This window comes from Colossoma macropomum, unplaced genomic scaffold (assembly GCF_904425465.1).
Source record: "Colossoma macropomum unplaced genomic scaffold, Colossoma_macropomum, whole genome shotgun sequence".
Taxonomy (NCBI): domain Eukaryota; kingdom Metazoa; phylum Chordata; class Actinopteri; order Characiformes; family Serrasalmidae; genus Colossoma; species Colossoma macropomum.
Genome location: NW_023494790.1, coordinates 5,864,657 through 5,884,533, shown reverse-complemented (window position 1 = coordinate 5,884,533; position 19,877 = coordinate 5,864,657). Strand labels below are relative to the sequence as shown.

The following is a 19,877-nucleotide window of genomic DNA, read 5'->3' as shown; positions in this document are numbered from 1 at the left end:
ACAGTGAAAATGGATGACGCTAATTGCTCTGTGTTCAACGTTGTGTTTGACAGGCCTTTAGCTACTAAAACCAAATAAAAGCTTAAATCTGAATAGAGGTCTGTATCCATACTGTCTACACCAGAGTTCTTTTTCCTGCACTAACAGCCCTGACTGAACTCAGAAGAGATCTGCTGACCAAATGTGGGTTTGTGGGGTGATTGTTAGAAAAGTAAAAGACAGAAACACTGGACCAAAAACAATTGTAGCTGATAAGATTGTTTTCAACACCACAAATACAAATGCTTATGCAGTTGGATGGATAAAAGTACAGGTAAAATTCAGGCTAGCAAGATAGTTCCTACTGTTTTCAGCAATTTACTGTACTTTGGTACATTTTCAGTGGATATATTTGTATTACAAATTTCTTTAACTTAGCCAGTCTGACATGTGGCAGTCATTTTCAATTGTGACCGATGCAGTTGGAAACTGTCTTTACGGGACTGCGGGTGAGAACGGGACAAAATGCTTAGGTTGAAGATAGGAGCAGGACACAGAACAAACAGAGTTTCTGTGGGAATGGGATGAAGCACGATCAAAAAACCGTTTGGATACATTTGCTTGTTTTTATTTAAACCATGATGGTGTTTTGTGATCAGATTATATATAAAGGACTGGGTTCCCCAGCACCATCAAGTTTTCATCAGAAGATCATGAGTTTGAATCTCGGCAATGCTGTGACTAAAAAAAGTTTTTAAAGAAGATTATTTTCATAGATATTGACAAAACCCTGGGTCACCAGAATTAGCCTATAATATAGCAAATCAATATATTGCTCGGTTTTTGCTTGATTTTTTTAGGGGTTTAACTGCAGGGTTTCCACCTCTTGCTGGTGAAACTGCTGGCTGGATGTTGGCTGCCGAAATTGACAAAACGCAGTAGATATTTATCATGTTTGGATGATAAATGTTTGAATGCAGCAGAAGAGTCAGATCACTCCAACTTGTGAAAAGCCTCATAAAAAACCGCTGGATAAACCACAGTGATATGCACCAAATCTCACTTGCAGCAAATGAATATGCAATTTTAAGCAACATCACAACTCTCACTTACTTAAAATGTTTAACTTTATAAGCCTACAAATACCCACTGGGCCCAATCGATAAACAGCCATTTGGAATAACGCATCAATGAAACTTCATGTTTGGTCACTTTTTTCTATCTTACTCATATTAAAACAATAATCCACTTGAGGTTGTGCATTACAGTAATTTTACCAGGCTTATTTTACCAAGAAAACAATATATTCTCTGCAACTTACGACAACTTAAAAACAGAATTCACAACAATCCCAAACTGAAAGAACTGCACTGGCTGCCTGTATCTTTTAGGATCAATTTTAAATTTATTTTACTTGTTTTTAAGGCTCTGAATGGCCTTATATGCACCACCATACTGGCCTTCTGCAGATACTTTCTGTAAAATACAGAAAATGTGGTCTCTTTCAGTTATTCTGCTTCTAAACTGTGGAACTCAATTCACCTTTTATCCGACAGTCAAACTCATTGCACAGTTTTAAGAAAAACATTTTCTGGTTGCCAAGCAACATAGCAGTCAAAAATTAGTCCATGGACAGCAAAACAGTTTTAATACAGTGTATATCAAGTGTTTTACAACAACCTGAAACATAGCTCAGCCAATCAGATTTGAGAACCGCGACGGTGTGTTTTTAGAACTGTGTGAAGTAGAACAGTGTGCTGTGTTGCTGCGCTGATTCGGAGACAATCCTCTCCCTCATCTTCCTCTCAGAAAAGGTCAATTTGGAGTTCAGTGTGTTTGTGTATGTGTGTGTTTGAGTGGACAAGCCTCTTCACTCAGAACCGAAAGGTCAGCTTCAAAGCTCGACACACTTCAAAGAATCAAACACGCAGAGTTTCCACCTCTGTTCAGACGGAGGGGGTCCGGGGGGACGGGCTTTAGTAAACACACATATACACACACACACACACACACACACACACACACACACACACACACACACACACACACACACATCACGTAGGCTCAAAACACACCTGTACACACACACACACACCTGGTCAACAGGACTGTAAAGAGCCCAACACACAAAAAAGCCAAAAGATGTTTGGGGACACCAAGTTTTTCAGAATGTTTTTGATGTTTGGTTGATTTTTTCTAGATAATTAAATGGTTAAGATGTAAGCAAAGTGAGTCAGAGTGGTTTGGTGTGAAATGCTCTGTTCTAGAGAAACTTACAGAGTCAGAATTGTTCACAGAGGTGGTGACAGGAACTGGACATGTGACACATTTAATGTCTCTAAAAGCTCCTCAAAGGAAGTTATTACATGAAATGCTTATGAAAAGTGTCTGATATCTGAAACATTGCTTATAACTTTGACCAAAAATGTTGGCCTAAAATTGTAATTGCTCTTTAAAACTTATTCTTGCCAGCATTGAAAGGCAAAATAGTGCTAGAGAAAACTTTATCTTCAGATAAGGTTTATCATCATCAACATTCCATATAAAAACTCAGAAGACTCTTGTAGGTTCACTGGTGCTTTTGCACAGTAAATAAATTGACCATATCTGTGTTGTAGACATTGTGACCTCTGGTTCCTATCACCAACACTGTAAAGACATCTGAGTTTCTCTACAATTAACCATTTCACATCAAACCACTCTGAATGACTCTGTTTACATCTTAGTGATTGGATCATGCAAGAATTTTGAAAAAATTGTTGGAATTCTCCTTTTACATATCAAAGATTGAGCAGTTTAGGGGGGAAAATATGTGTAAATATATGTGATCATACTACCTATCTGCATTTTCGTTTAAAGGCATTAACCAATGAAATAAGCTCTCCACTGCTTTGACCGACTCTGACTTTTAAATTTCTTCGTGATGAAAAGAAAAAAGCTATGAATTTACAGTATGACTACCCTTATAAAGGATTTATGAAGGATTTATAAAGTGTTTATTAATGTTATTAGGTCATACACTCATCATAGGTAGGTAGGTAGGTAGGTAGACAGATAAATAGATAGATAGATAGATAGATAGATAGATAGATAGACAGACAGATAATAACGTAATTAGTTGAGGATGTGTGGCTCCAAAAGGTATTTGGACACTTTAACCATTTAACCATTTAGCCATTAGTAAACTATAACGAACTTATTTACTTTATAAAAAGTTTAACAAAAATGTTTGAGAGAAAAACACTTCTAGCACAACATCAACATCTTTGTGTGGAGAAAGCCTCGAGAAGACAGCCTCGCAAAAACACCAGCCGCCCTTTGAAAGAATACTTTTTAAATTTGTTTCCCAACACAATAAATGCATTTTTATGTTTGGCACAAATGTCCAAATACTTTCTGAGGCCACTGTACACACAGTGTAACGGATCAATATCAGCTGTGACTTCACCACTCAATCTAACAGACTGCAGTGAGACTGTCACAGATCACAATACGTTTATCACACGTCTTATTACATCATCGGTAACACAGCATTACAGTGTGTTCATTACGGTGATAACGGAGTATGAAGCATGAGATGCAGTGTGAGATAATGCGTGTGTGTCTGTGTGTATTTGTATGAAATGACAGCCACCAACGGAACTCTCCGGACTGGAGCCGGAGCGGAATGTGTTTTAGTTAGCCTTATCCTTACTGAAGAGATAAGACAGCTCTATTCATCCACGTCTGCAGAGGCAGAGAGAGAGAGAGAGAGAGAGAGAGAGAGAGAGAACTCCGACTGGTGGCCTGATCAACATGCTGGCAGAGTTTACCCAGAATGCCTCATTTCACTATGGGCGTCACCTCAGATAGCCAGATGGAGGCTGATAGAGCGACTCAATAAACTTCACACACAATCAGACCACAGCTCTCACACACACACGGTGAAGCCTGGTCCACAAGACCGAAAAGCATTTATTTATGTGTGTGTGTGTATATATATATATACATATATATATATATATATACACATACAAACCCACTGAAACACTATGTTAAACACTAATAAAAACAGAGATCGTCATTATTAACGCTTGTATTAATGAACTCTACAGATACATAATATCTGATGTTTTACTTTATGAACTTATTTTTGTAAATATATGTTCATTCCAAATTTCATGCCTGCAACACGTTTCAAAAAAATTGAGACGGGAGCATGTTTACCACTGTGTTACTTCACCTTTGCTTTTACAGCATTTAATAAATGTTTTGAGACTGAAGACACAAACTGATCCAGTTTTGAAAGTGGAATTTTCTTGCCATTCTTCCGTTATACAAGTCTACAGCTGTATAACTGTATGGGTCATTCAATACAGTATTTAACATTTAACAGAAACACATTTTCAGTGGGAGACAGCTCTGGACTGCAGGCAGGTCAGTCTAGCACCTGCACTCTCTGATTACGCAGCTGTGCTGTTGTAACACGTGCAGAATGTTTCTTGGTGTTGTCATGAAATAAGCATGGGCGTCCCTGAAAAGGACGGCATCTAAAAGGCAGCATATGTTGCTAAAAATATGTTAATACTGCTTTGCACAATTGACCCACTAACAGAGGCGGGAAGAAGTCACTAAGATGCAAGTGAAAACATTCTGAAGTCTTGACACTCGAGTTCCGAGTCAAGTCCCAAGTCAAGACAGTCGAGTCTCAATTCAAGTCTGAAGTCTTAAACAAGTCAGTGTACATTCTTCAGCTAATTTAGGGCCATTTTGATGACGAACACCAAAAATGGTATCAGTGATACAGTCTTTTAATGATAGCGTGTTAGTAGTGTGTGGCTGGATATTATTTTTACCCTTCCAAATAAAATACAAAATCCATGGTATATGGACAACCAAGATAGACATAACAGTACATGCAAAGAGTGGTGAAAAGAATGTTCATGAAAAGATTTTTCAAAGTACTATTAAACTTAATTAAATAATATATTTGAAGATAATAAGTTTTGATGTTTGGGAGCATTGCTAGCACAGGATTGAAATAAAAACTAGCTCAGCAAATGCAAAACAGCCACTAGTTTGAATTGAATTTGGACAACAACAGAAACCAAAATGACTGAACTGAACAAAGTTTACAGAAAAGAGCAAAATGATGCTGAATGTATGAAGCTGAAGTTGACTTTAATTGTCAGCTTCTTCTTTGAATTTTCTGTTCCACCTTAAATGGTGCAGCAGTTCCGTTCTGGCGCCTCACTGCTGCATAGGGAACGAAGCTGGCAAATAAAGGCAACTTCAGCTTTGTGGTGAACGTTGTGCTTGTATTACCTGTAGAAGCTGTTAAAACGAGTCAAAGAGCTGTGTTTCTTTTGTTTTGCAAGCATAAGGAAAATGAGCAGTTCAGCTGGTAAGAGTAAGAGTATAAATGCTGAGTGAGGGCTTATTGATGCTTCGCTCGTTTCCAGCTTATGGAGGCGAATTTGAACTCTAACACTTCACTTCACTTTTATTCCAAAATAAAATAAGCCGAGCATAAGCACAGTAACGGACATTTGACGATGCTGCTGTACATCAAAATTACGTCAGGAAATGAATCTGTTTACAGGAAATATAACTGGTAGAGTACCGTCTGCAGTCAGACGCCTGTCCACGTTTCGTCCACTTTGAGTCTCAAAACTTTGTTGTTAACAATCTGGTTGGCCCTTTACTTCTTCAACCCTAATTTTCTGAAATGTTTACTTGCGAACCACAACGCACATTTCCAATGTGCATCAGCCCATTGTAGATCATCTCAAGCCCAGAGAAGATGGCAGCGTTTCTCGATGTTGTTGATTTGTGACTTCTGCCGATGGACAGCGTTTACTGATAACAGCTTTGATGACATTTTGACGACAATCTTTTGATGATATTATGCACTGGAGAGGGTGACACACCCAAAATACTTACAATTCCTCCCATCCTTGCTTACAAAGGGCTCGGCCTTTCCTGGATGCTCTCTTCATATCTAATGAGGCATTTGGGTGCATCCTTTCAGAGTAAAGTGGGCAAAGAAGGAAGAGGGGCTTAAATGTGCACACATCCACGCCTGAATGACAGAGCTTACACATTTTAGGGATTGTGATTTTTGGGATTTTACACATACACAATATGGGCAAAAGTATGTGGACACCTACAATTATTGAGTTCAGGTGTGTCAGCCACTCTCATTGCTAACAGGTGTATAAAATCAAGCACACAGCCATACAGTCTCCATAAACAAACACTGAGCTCTTCTGTATGATCCATTCTACAGCCAATGACATTGACAGTCGCACTGTCACAGGATGCCACATTTACCATAAAATTTCTGCCCTGCTAGTCCAACAGTAAATGCGGTTATTGTGAAATGGAAGCGTTTAGGAGCAACAACAACTCAACCATTAAGCGTCGGACCACACAAACTGTTTCTTGACACAACATCAGCACAAGAACTGCATGTCAGGAGCTTTATAAAGGGGTTTCCGAGAACTGTGTATCAAGAGCTTTACACCACTCCAGCCGACACTTGGCATCGCACATAATGATCTTGTGTGCAGCTGATCAGCCATGGATACCCCTTTCATTAAGCTCCTGACGCACAGCTCCACAGCCGATCAGCTGCACACAAGATCATAATGTGCAATGCCAAGTGTCGGCTGGAGTGGTGTAAAGCGTGCCGTACCCTGGAATCTGGAGCAGTCAAAATACGCTCTCTGGAATCATGTTTCACTATCTGGCAGTTTGTTAGATGAATTTGGGTTTGGCAGATGACAAGAGAACACTACCTACTGAAATGCATTGTGCCAACAGTGAAGTTTGGTGGAGGAGGGATAATGGTCTGGGGCTGTTCTTCAGGGTTTGGCCCTCCAGTGAAGAGTGATGTTAATCCTACTGCATATAAAGACATTTTAGACAATTATATGCTTTAAACTTTGTGGTAACAGTTTGGGGAAGACCCTTCCCTGTCCCAGCATGACTGAGCCCCTGTGCACAAAGCGAGCTCCATAAAGACATGGTTTGATGAGTTCAGTGTGGAGGAACTCCAGTGGCCTGCACAGAGTCCTAACCTCAACCCCACTGAACACCACTGGGATAAACTGTAACGCTGTTTGTGAGCCAGGCCCTCTCGCCCAACATCAGTGCCTGACCTTACAAATGCTCTTTTGACTGAATGGGCACAAATTTCCATAGACGCACTCCAAAATCTTGTGGAAAGCTTCCCAGAAGAGTGGAGGCTGTTATAGCCACAACACAAAATAAGAAACAAAGCACAGCAAAGAAACAGACGGAGATTCAAAACAGCAATTCACTTTCTGTGCAACCATCAAATAAGTCAAATTTGCTCTTATACAATATGCTACTGAACTGCTGCGTTCATCCAGACTGTCTAACATACACACACTCACAGAATCAGTGTGTGTGTGGGGGGAGTGGTCTCTGAGCGACTGCTCACACTGCAGAGGAGGATCAACTGCTGCAGTGCTGCGTGGGTAAGGAAGAGAGGGGGAGAGAGGAAGAGAGAGAGAGAGAGAGAGAGAGATCGAGATCATGTTTATGTGTGAACACATGAAGGATCTCCATCCTGTGTGCGTTTGTGTGTGTCTACACACCTCAGGCGAGGAATATTAAAGCATTTCAGCGCAGCAGTCAAAATAAGAAATCATTGCATAACAGCTTTTTACAAAAAGAGGAATAAACACTTACAGAAATGAACTACAGACCATCTTTTACCAGCAGGGTAAACATGGGGTTGAAATAGGGGAAGTATTTCAAATTTCCTTGCATAATTCAACCATTAAGATGTAACCAGAGTCATTCGGAGTGGTTTTGGTGTGAAATGGTTGATTGTAGAGACTCAGATTTCTTTACAGTGGTGGTGATGGGAACCAGGCGTCACAATATCTACAACACAAATACAGTCATTTTATTTACTATCCGAAACCACCAGTGAACCTACAGGAGTCTTCTGAGTTTTTATCTGCAATGTTGACGATGATAAAAGAGTGGAAAATGATGATGATAAAAGAATGAAAAAGTTTTCTGGAGCACTATTTTGCCTTACAACACTGGCAGGAATAGGTTTTAAAGAACAATTACAATTTCAGGCCAGACCTTTTTGTCAAAACTATTGCAAAACTATGTCTCAGATATCAGACACTCTTCATAAGCTTTTCATGTGGTGACAGAAACAGGTTGCAATGACGACGACACAAATATGGTCAATTTATTTGCTATTAAAAACCAACAGTGAACCTACACGTGTCTTCTGAGTTTTAAGTGAGTCTGTGTTTGTGTCTGTCTGTGTTCCCACCATGAATCAATATTATGTTATGCAATGCTAACATCAACACTCACTATATCTTGACACTTGTCCTAAAAAACCCCAGGACTTTCATGATTTTGAAAATGGTATACAACCCCATTTCCAAAAAAGTTGGGATGCTGTGCAAAATGTAAATAAAAACAAACTGCAATGATATGCAAATAATTTAAACCCCTTATTTCAATGAAAATAGTACAAAGCCAACATATCCAATGTCAAAACAGAGAAATTTTATTGTTTTTTGAAAAATATATGCCCAATTTGAATTTGATGCCAACAACACGTTCCAAAAAAGTTGGGATGGGGGCAACAAAAGGCTGGTAGAGTTGTGTGATGCTAAAAAAAAACAACACCTGGTGGTTGATTAACAACAGGTCAGTAACATGATTGGGTATAAAAAGAGCATCTCAGAGAGGCTGAGTGTTTCAGAAGAGTTCACCACTCTGTAAAAGACTGTGTGAGCAAATAGTGCAACAATTCAAGAATAACGTTTCTCAAAATAAAACACCAAAGAACTTTTGCTTTTAAAAATATGGCTTGCATGATTTGCACATCATTGCATCCTATATTCATTTACATTCTACACAGCGTCTCAACCTTTTAGGAAATGGGGTTGTAAATAAATGACATTAACATAATTGTAACAATAGTTCTATTCGCAATGTGAAAACTTATCTAAGGGGCTCTCAACTGTAACAGCCATCTAAGCATTAGTCCTATCATCTGGACATCGGGAGGTGGATCCCCAGCAAAGCCACAGCCATCCATGGACAAGAGTCCCAGACAGCATAACTGGCCCACTTTCTCTGCGTAGGATCAGCCCCCCACCTTCCAAGCGCACTGGGCCGTGCAGTGAGGTTGTAACATACAGTAAATGTGCATTAAAATGTGCAGAAGTGTGTAGAGTACATGTTAACTTCTTTACACTTAGAACATCAACAAAACATGTTATTTGACCTGGGCGCCCGAACTTTTGACTGTACGTTAATGTCTGTTACCATCTTCAAATAAAACCAAGAATGTCTTTTACAAGCCTCACATGTCTGTTACTAAACTAGAATGTCTGAAAAATCTTTACATGCACTAGCGTTAGCTTAGCAATAACGAACTACTACCAGAAACCACATAGGAATTAGCATTACGCTAGCTTGAACTGAAGTTTATAGCTCAAACTGAGGGCCTAGCTCTAATAGTCATTGTTCACCACTGAAAAAAATGTTGTTACCTTACCGAAACAGTGACTGGGGTGGGCGATATGACGATATTTCAGTGTTATCATGATAAATTACGCCACAACACAGTTTATAGTCTAAGGATATTGTGGATATCGTCGGTACTTAAAGAACACTGACTAACAAAATGTTTCATTACAAAGTGAGCATTTTTAGGCCTGTTTAATGCAGAACACTGAATAAAAATTGTTGCAATTGTAGATTTATTATTGTTATTATTATTATTATTATTATAGTATTTTTTATATGTGGCACTACAGGTTCTATTTTGTCTGTTGCAGCTTAAATCACAGAAAAACTACATATTGTGATGCATACTATGTATTGTGAAAATTGTCATGATATAATATTTTTTCCATATCATCACCCCTAACTGTGACTATAGCTCTAAATATCCATAATTATAATGATAATATGTCATTATAATCCATAATAATAAGCCATATTAAGATCCTAATAATGCACGGGCAGCTAGCAGACAACTGAGATTTCAAATGCACAGCAGTGGAGCCTTCCTGGTCACATGACAACTGCAAAAAAGGAAGATTTCAGTAAGATTTTCAGTAGCATTTCTAATGACAGTGTCTCTCAGGGCAGTATGGTGCACACAATTAGCACGCGAACCAACACACTGACTGCAGCAGAGATGGAGCTTCCTTTACACACATACACACACACACACACACACACACACACACACACACACACACAATGTACATATCAGTTCTGCATCTCTATCGTTCAGATCACTTACACTACGCAGACGGAATCATCTGAGACCGAGACAGAGACAGAGGATCCTATCTGCATAGAGCGAGGATATGGAAGATAGAGATACAGCACCAGCACCAGCGAGCGAGAGAGAGAGAGAGAGATAGAGAGAGAGAGACACAGTAATTGTGTTCTTACAACAGTGATAGATCAAAGTGGCACTGCAGAACGCTGAAACTGCTCTTATACTCTCTCTCTCTCTCTCTCTCCCTCTCTTAATTATGAAGTAAATCAGCCAGGCACTGCAGTGAAGCCACGGTGACTTCATTAAGAGGACGCATACCGCGACATCACATCCCCCCAGCACACTTTCATTGACCCGTCTACTGTTACATACTGTCAGAAGATGAAATGTACATCTTTCTATACGTTTCTAGTGTGAGATGAGCTGTAATTGCTGTGGTTGTATTAAGCAATGAAATAATAATTGGAATCATCGGGAAATAATTGCTGTGAGTTGCATCTCACTGTACTACACATTACCGAGGTTCCCAAAGTTTGTCATGCCAGAGCCCACATGTAGAGCTAGTGTCTGTCCTGAGATCCACCAAATACCGTATGAATTGAAATAAGATATAAAAAGTAAGAAGACATAAGAAATAAGAAAGTCGTCAAAACTTCAGTCCACTTTTACTCGCAATACACTGCTCTTTCAATCAACAGACGCAACAGCGTACCACGATAAAAAAGGACATATTATATATTGATTGAACCCCAGTCTACAGTGTAGAAGAAGTGTTACCCACTGCACTATGCCACAGACTATATTACTAAAGTATGGTATATATACACTAATACTATACAGTAATAATTAGTATATGTATTTAAGCAATAGAACATGAGAGGGAGTGTGTTATCGCGAAATAACATCACAGCTGTGATTTGGTTGCCGTAGATCATCACAGCCGTGATGTTATTCGCGATAACACATGACCTCAAGTGTTCTATTGCTTTTATACAACAGTTAAATAAAGTAAGAAATTAATAAACTGGGCTGTGAACGCGGCGTTTAATATGTTTTAATGTTAGCAGTTCCTTCAGCCAAATTATAGTTCCTTAACAAGCAGCTTGTTGCTACGTCAGAGTAACGAGCTCCGCCCACTCGCTGCACAGCCGGCAGTTCGTTCTCCAGCTCCTTACACTAAATTCCCAAACTGTCATCACCACTGAGCAGCTTTTCAGTTGGCAGCTGTGACGGAAGAGCAGCTAAACAACCTGGAATCAGCCAGAAATGAACCCAATACCATTTGCAAAAAGTGAAGTCTCATCTTCAGAGTTTGACCAAATCAGACTGAGCCATAAAACTGCTGCAATATCAAGTTTAGCTCAGTTTTGTAAATTTTTGCCAGATCAATATTAATGTTGTTTTGTTCCAGCCAGTCTGTAAAACATCTTACAGCCCATTTAGTTTGGCGAATGGTGTTGGGTTCATTTCTGGCTGATTCCAGGTTGTTTAGCTGTTCTTCTGTCACAGCTGCCGACTGAAAAGCTGCTCAGTGGTGATGACAGTTTGGGAATTTAGTGTAGTCTCATCTTCAGAGTCTGACCAAATTGGCTGTCGGTCAAATGTGATCTTAAAAGTGTCCATTTTCTGTTTGTGCAAAGTAAGAAGTAAAAACGTTCAAATGTCTTGAGCGTCTCCTACAGCTGTCAAAGTCAACGGCGTCTCAGCGGAGTGATACAGTGTTGTGAAAAACCCGTGATGTTATGGCGAAATAACAGTGCGGTTAGAACGCTTCTCAACCAATCAGCTTGCGTGGCCGGAACTAACTGTTGTATAATACATCATATCACCACTACGGACAACATCACTAAGTCACTTTAAACTATATATACACTACATTGCCAAAAGTATTCACTCATCTGCCTTCACACGCATATGAACTTCAGTGCCATCCCATTCTTAATCCATAGGGTTTAATATGATGTCGGCCCACCCTTTGCAGCTATAACAGCTTCAACTCTTCTGGGAAGGCTTTCCACAAGGTTGAGGAGTGTGTTTATGGGAATTTCTGACCATTCTTCCAGAAGCGCATTTGTGAGGTCAGACACTGATGTTGGACGAGAAGGCCTGGCTCACAGTCTCCGCTCTAATTCATCCCAAAGGTGTTCTATCAAGTTGAGGTCAGGACTCTGTGCAGGCCAGTCAAGTTCTTCCACACCAAACCCGCTCATCCATGTCTTTATGGACCTTGCTTCGTGCACCGGTGCACAGTCATGTTGGAACAGGAAGGGGCCGTCCCTAAACTGTTCCCATAAAGTTGGGAGCATGAAATTGTTCAAAATCTCTTGGTCTGCTGAAGCATTGAGTTCCTTTCACTGGAACTAAGGGGCCGAGCCCAACTCCTGAGAAACAACCCCACACCATAATCCCCCCTCCACCAAACTTTACACTTGGCACAATGCAGTCAGACAAGTACCGTCTCCTGGCAACCGCCAAACCCAGACTCGTCCATCGTATTGCCAGACGGCGAAGCGGGATTCATCACTCCAGAGAACACGTCTCCACTGCTCTAGAGTCCAGTGGCGGCGCTTTACACCACTGCATTTGACGCTTTGCATCGCGCTCGGTGATGTAAGGTTTGGATGCAGCTGCTTGGCCATGGAAACCCATTCCATGAGGCTCTCTACACTGTTCTTGAGCTAATCTGAAGGCCACATGAAGTTTGGAGGTCTGGAGCAATTGACTCTGCAGAAAGTTGGCGACGTCTGCGCACTATGCGCCGCAGCGTCCGCTGACCCCGCTCTGTCATTTGTCAAAAGTGGAACCCAGACTCAACCAATCAGACTGCATAAGTTGTAAGCCAATCATATCAGACCTGGGGAAGGGTCTCTTTTTTTGCCCTACAAAGTAATCAGCAACCGCTGAAGCTGAAGACCTATTAAAAGCTTATCAGACATGTGAAAAACGAAATGTAAGCAAAATCACATTTATCTGATTGTATCAAGGTTGAACTGATCTATAATAAGTGTATTTGTGTAATATATTTACTTTATATTGACTTTGCAGCTTATCTGAGAGAGAAGAGATAGCATTGACTTCTGTACCATTGCTTGATCTGTGCCTGTTGCAATTGGATGAATACAGTGTTTAAGTCATGCTAGCTCTGTGTTTAACACAAACAAACAAAGACACAGATCTACCGTTTGCTAATTTGACCAAATAGCTGTTTTTAGATACATTTCCTTCTCTAAAAGTTCATGATGAACATTTTGGGGCGTTTAAAAAAATTCTCCTGGGGGACCATGCCCCCAGACCCTCCTAGTACAGACCCTCCTAGTACAGACCCCCCATTCCATAAATCTCTAGTGATGCTCCTGCTGTTAACTGTGAAACTTTAAATCAGTTGTGTTCTTGATTGTGTTTAATTATGAACAATTTAATTGTAAAGTCACAACTCAGTCTCATTCACATCTAACTAGGCCTTTTGAAGTTCCTCCCAGAGCTGTTGATTGACAGCTCACATATGTATGATTCATCCAACAAGCAATTTATTCTTAGACGGGTCAATAAAATCGTAAAAGCCACATCGCCCCCTACATTTGCTCTACAATATACTGCAATCGGAACATCATAGAGCAGTGGTCACCAACCCTGCCCCTGGAGATCTACTTTATGTAACCTGTACGTTTCACCTCCAACCCGCAACTGACATACATCATTCAGCCAATCAAGGACTTCTGAAGGCAACTATTAGACCAGCTGGGGTTGATTAGGGTTGGGCCTAAAGTCTGTGAGGAAGGTAGATATCATCTTGCTGTCGCTGACAACTAACGCTGACTTTGTTGACTAATCATTACAGCGCTAGCACTGAGTCTACACTGTTCTGTTATGCTTTTGTATTGCTGTGTGTACCATACATGTTGCATCAGTGAGAACAGTGAGGACGCTCTCCGTTATGCTGCACTGAATAATAACGATAAAGTTTAACTGAACTGAACTGAATTGAAAAATGAACAATACTACACGCAGAAGGCCAGACTTTTGCCTAATCAGAAACGCTGCCGCTACCTGCCTGCAGGATACCGGACTGTGTGGACGTTCAGAAGGACGCTGTCTTTGCTGACGTCCGAGAAAGTGTGTGTGCGCTGCGCTCCTGTCCTCTGCTTGTTTATGTAACGGGAGGATCTCATCAAACTTTAATGAGGAGGGGAGCATCGCATTCAGCCAGCAGAGAGAGAGAGAGAGGAGAGAGAAAGACAGAGAATAATGAGAGAGAAAGGGACAGTGAGAATAGAGAGAGACGAAAACAAGAAATACTAATAGGGAGAATTACATAAAGAGAGAGAAACGGGAGAGAGGAAGAAAGAAAGAGGAAAGGGTGAGAGAGAAACGAGAGGGATTTTCTCTCGCTCTTCCTCCAGCTCTCGCTGACATCCTGTGGACAGTTTGACGGCTCTTGTAGGAGTTGTAGTATTTTTGATGCCACTGTTCCGTTTCTTCCTCTAAACCACAGCAGTGCCGAACACACCGGCCTTGGGTGAAGCTGCAGTTTCATTCTTCAGCTCATGACACACGAGCTGTGTCCAAATCTACACTCTGTTCACTATTTAGGGCCCTATTTTGGGCTATTTTCAAACTCTAACTGTTGAAACTGTAACTGTTGACATGCTTTCTGTACTGCATCTATGCATTCAAAGTCAAATCCATTCTGTATTATCTAAGATTTCAATACCAGATCAGTTGGATTTGAGGTATTAATCCTCACAAAATCAGTTTATTGTCTGTGACTGCTGTTTTTTGCTTTATTGCCAGCCATAGCGTCTCTCTACATCTACAAACACACTGTGAATATTGTATAAACACACGCGCCACAGGAGCCAAAGACCTACTCAGTTACATAAACCTTATCCCAAATGTAGTTGACCAGCAAACAGATGACTGGCGTCCAAGGTTTGTTTCTATAATTTTGTACGGGAGCTACAAGGCTTTTGTAGCTAACAAAGCTACTGGAGCTACAAAATTATGCAATATTCACTATATAGTGCACTGTTTTATGAAATGATGCTCTATTCATTATACAGTACAGTATTTTGGGATATATGTCCAAAACTATGCAATATTCACTATGCAGTGCACTACTTTGGTATTGTGCCATTTTGCCAATCAAGACGGTTCAAATTGAATAAAAAAAATGCATAAATACTTCAAAAGTACTTCAACAATAAAGAGAATATAAAATTTGAATAATATATATAATATATAGGCCAGTGCCTGGTGATAGTTAATCAAGTTACCATGGTAACTGACTCTAGTGATGGTAAAAACTTATTTACTGTCAATTTAATATAAATTATTAATTTATTGATTTATTTCGTTCAAACCTCAGCAAGACGGCAGCAGTTCCACTGAACATACCTGAACTTTTGAACATGTTGAGTGATGAGACATCCTACATTATTACCACATTTATCTTACCTAACATAGATAAGATTGTTCTAGAATCGCAGCTGCGCTGGTTAAATGCAGTCTGTGCTGCAGGCAGATAATAAGCCTGTACAGAAAGCCTCCTCTATGGTTCAGTGTACATTTTAGGATCCCCACACCACAATGCTGGGTTTCAGACTAAAAAACATGATGTCAGTCTCAGAAAAAAGGGATTACAAACATGTCTCAGCTCTCGTTCATCAGGCGAAATGCCACTAATTCTCAAGTTCATCACCAAATTGAAAATGACAGTAAACCACAACCACAACTTTCACTGAACTGCACTTTTTTAAAATAAAGATCAAGACTCAAATCACACACTATCACTACATTTTCTCCCACGTCTGCTTCAGTGTGAGGGACTATCACAAAATTACAGGTAAGGCAAGGAAAAAAATACCTCCACAACCCGGTTTATGTTAGTTCACTGGGTGAAAGAGTTGGGGTTAGGGCTGCTTTCTGGCAGGCCAAAACAAACGTCCTCATAGGCCACACTTCGGGCAGCCCTGGTCTAAACATGCAAAAGGTCACGTGTGGTAGTGACCACAATGACACACAGATAATCTGGCTTTAACGGCCTTCTGCACGCGCGCACACAGCGTGTGTGCAGTGCTACCCCCTTATTAGAATGCACATCACACACCTGCGCTCCGAAGACCTGCTACACACTCATACATTAAAGACACATCAATTAACACTGTCACACAGTATTAGAGAGCAGAACCACAACGTTTTCATCAGACTGTGTGCACGTAATGGAATGGTCATCAGAGGAACGTATCCCAGTACATGCTTTTTTAATTAGGCCCATCCCTCCATGTTCATTTGAAACAAAGCTATTAATTAGAACTTTTTTGTTTGTTAATGACATTTAATTTTTATCATAAATATTTTGATAAAAGCACCTGATTGTAAGTTTTCCCTTTTTCTTGACAGAATATACCGTAACACAACATGCCAGGGGTAATTATTGTCAATGGTTGTTGTTTCTCTACTATCGCTCTGCACTCATAGCATCAAGCACAAACCATAAGCTCTCCCAATGGTTCCTATTGCTACTCCTACAGTCCACATGCACATTTTAGTGCTTCTCCTGCTCTAAAACACCTCCTGAAGGGTTTGTAAATGAGCTGAATCAGGTACGCTAGAGCAGGAAAACAGTCAAATGTGGATTGCAGGGGGGCTACAGCAGCAGCGCCGGGAAACACCGAGCTATTGGTTTACACTGAAGCTCTGCATCAGGCGTAATGGCGCAGAATGAGTGGAGGGAGGGAAGGCTGCTGAGATTTTGGCCCCTTTTCTCGCTCCTACATGTCCAAACTACACATGGCTGATCAATATTGAAGCCGCTAAACAATAAACGTAATATGACGATGCTGAATGTACAGAAGATCTGGGGCTACACAGATTCAACCCCTTGATTTAGGGGCCAATGGCCTATTTCAGGCTGATATGAGCTAAATACTATATTGTCATTATATTGCTAAACATTGTGGTTATTATTTTCCATATGCAACATATTACAGATACAATGAGGAACCCTTGAATAAAGACTGCATTATTTTTACCAAAATTACTTGGGTTTGTTGAATAGACCAAATTTTGCATTTATTGGGCTGTTTTTTCCTGCTGATAACAAACCGATACCATCACCCATAAATACCGATATGCCATTTCTAGATCAGAACCACCAATGTGTTCGTGACCTCCAGTGTGCTTAAGCCTCGATTCATCAAAATACACACAGAAACCCCTCTGGGGCATCTGGGATTGATCAGCGATTGATCAGTCTGTCTCGCGAAGCAGGATTTCTTGTTTGCCCAGCTGACTTTCAGCTTAGTTCACGCTAACTCTGCATTGTCTGACTCATGACAGTGGATCACTTTTTTAATATGATATATCATCATGACAACTAATGCTGCATGCTTAACCTGATCAGGTTAGGTTCAGAACTTCGGATCATGAACAGCACCTGACCGGTCAGGGCTCAGGCACTTCAGGGGCTGATTTGCATACTGCAGCCTTCTGCAATGTTAGAATCGCAAAGGCCAGCATTGAAATACAAATTTTAACAAACAATATATCAGATAGTCCTATTGAAGACCAAATACTTCAACTGTGTGGCCATATGCTTCACCGTTTTGGTCACAGACACCAACAGTTTGACCATATATTCCACCAGTGTGGCCATAAACACCACAGTTTTACCCACATACACCAAAAGTGTGACCACATGAACTAATTGTTTAATCACATATGCCATCAATTTGGCCATAAACACGTCTAGTTTGGTCATATACGCCACCGGTTTGGCCATAAACACCACTGGTTTGACCACATGCACTAATTGTTTATTCACACACACTACCAGTTTGACCATATACACCAACAGTTTGATTACACACACACACACAACTGATTTGACCATAAATACAACCAGTTTTACTGAAATAACCCAAGCAACCACAGTGATGGCCTCCATCTGAACTTCCCCACCCGCCCCCAACCTAAAAACAGTCTAATTGACCACAACTTTTAACCCTTCACTCATATTCCTGCCACTAAACAGCCCAGCATGGTTTTAAATGTCTGAGTAAGTGCATCTGGCTGTAGATCCAGCATTACATCATTTATACCAGTGCATGCTGCTGCTGCTGTTGTCTGCGCCAGAGCTCAATATACCAGACTGATGCAATGCAACACACACTCACACACACACATCACTGCAGCTGTCCACGTCTTCACCTCATTACTGAAATAAACCTCATCAAACTCCGGCAAACGCGCTAAGGCACTGCCACCCACGTTCAACAGTTCCTCCACCATCATGTAATGCAGCTCACGTCCCAGCCCAGTGTGCGTCTCCCACACAAAGTTCCCCCTGCACTGCACGTTTCAGCGCTTCCTTGCTCCTACACACCTGATTCAACTCATCAGAGCATAAACATACTTATATGTACGTGTGTACATATATATATATATATATATATATATATATATATATATATATAAATAAACACACACATATCATATATCACTGGCATCTACAACAATGAGAACAATTCATGTACCTCTCAACAGGGGACTTCACTGTACATCATTATAGATCATTATGGATCATTTAAAGACATTATTCAGCAAATGAATGAACTGCTTGCCTAATGTTGCTCTTGAAGTCAGCCTTAGTGCTTTCCTTCCTTCCTCAAACACACCTGATTCAGCTCATTGGCTCCCAAACACACTCACTTCACAACACACATGTATGTGCATATATCACTGCCATCACTGCCACAACGAAAACAGTGTAAAGCATGTAGCTCTCAGCAGAGGACTATTACAGACCATTGCGGACCATTTACAGCCTGTCACTGAAAGGCATTATAAATAACTGTAGACCCCATAAAGCATAAATCTGCAGAGTCAATCAGTTGTAGTGAATTATTTAGGCCAGTCCTGCACCTTCAGTCTCACTGCAGTGCACATTTTCGTGTCTTCCCTGCTGTGACACACCTGATTCAGCTCAGCAGCTCGTTTCCAGAGCCTTGGCCAGGTTCACTGTGGGTGCGCTAGAGCAGGTGAAGCAGTGAAATGTGCGGTATGCCGCATGTGTGTGGACTGTAGCTGCAGACTGAAGGACAAACCCCGCTGCTCTAATTCTGCAGCTTATCAGCGCTGCTGATCCACAGCGCGCGCCGAGACGAGCGAGGAAAAACGCTAAAAGACAGACGAACACGCAGCCGGTCTGCAGAGGAAAGACGCACGCGGACGCGCGCGCACGCTGTCATAATCACACTCGCGCGTTTGGTACTCACGGTGCGTAAGAACTGGATCTCATCCTCGCCTTCACCGCCTTCCGCCATGGTGGAGCCGCACAACTGCAGCCCTGCGCGCGGAGGGAGAGAGAGGGCACTGATGGAGGGAGAGAGGGAGAGGGAGAGAGAGAGAGAGAGAGAGAGAGAGAGAGAGAGACAGAGTGTGTCAGCACACAGCGCCCTCTGGTGGGTGTAGTCAGACGCACCAGTTGGTTTTATTAGTCATATAAGGTATTACAAGCAGGCACGTGCGCAGAGGGTGGGGTGAGATGGGGTCATTGGACACCTGCTATCGCCCTCTAATTGTTCAAAAATGTCCTTTTTAATACAAATTAACA

At 41.0% G+C, this 19,877-nt stretch overlaps 1 protein-coding gene across 1 annotated transcript in view; it reads right to left on the bottom strand.

The window, feature by feature from the left end:
• The window catches only part of ryr2a (ryanodine receptor 2a (cardiac)), a 368,896-nt gene extending 349,296 nt beyond the window's left edge, over positions 1-19,600 (bottom strand). The window contains 1 exon segment of the mRNA XM_036571987.1: positions 19,540-19,600. Coding sequence (XP_036427880.1) covers positions 19,540-19,587 — 48 coding nt within the window. The 5' untranslated portion in view covers positions 19,588-19,600.
• Positions 19,601-19,877: the final 277 nt, after the last annotated feature.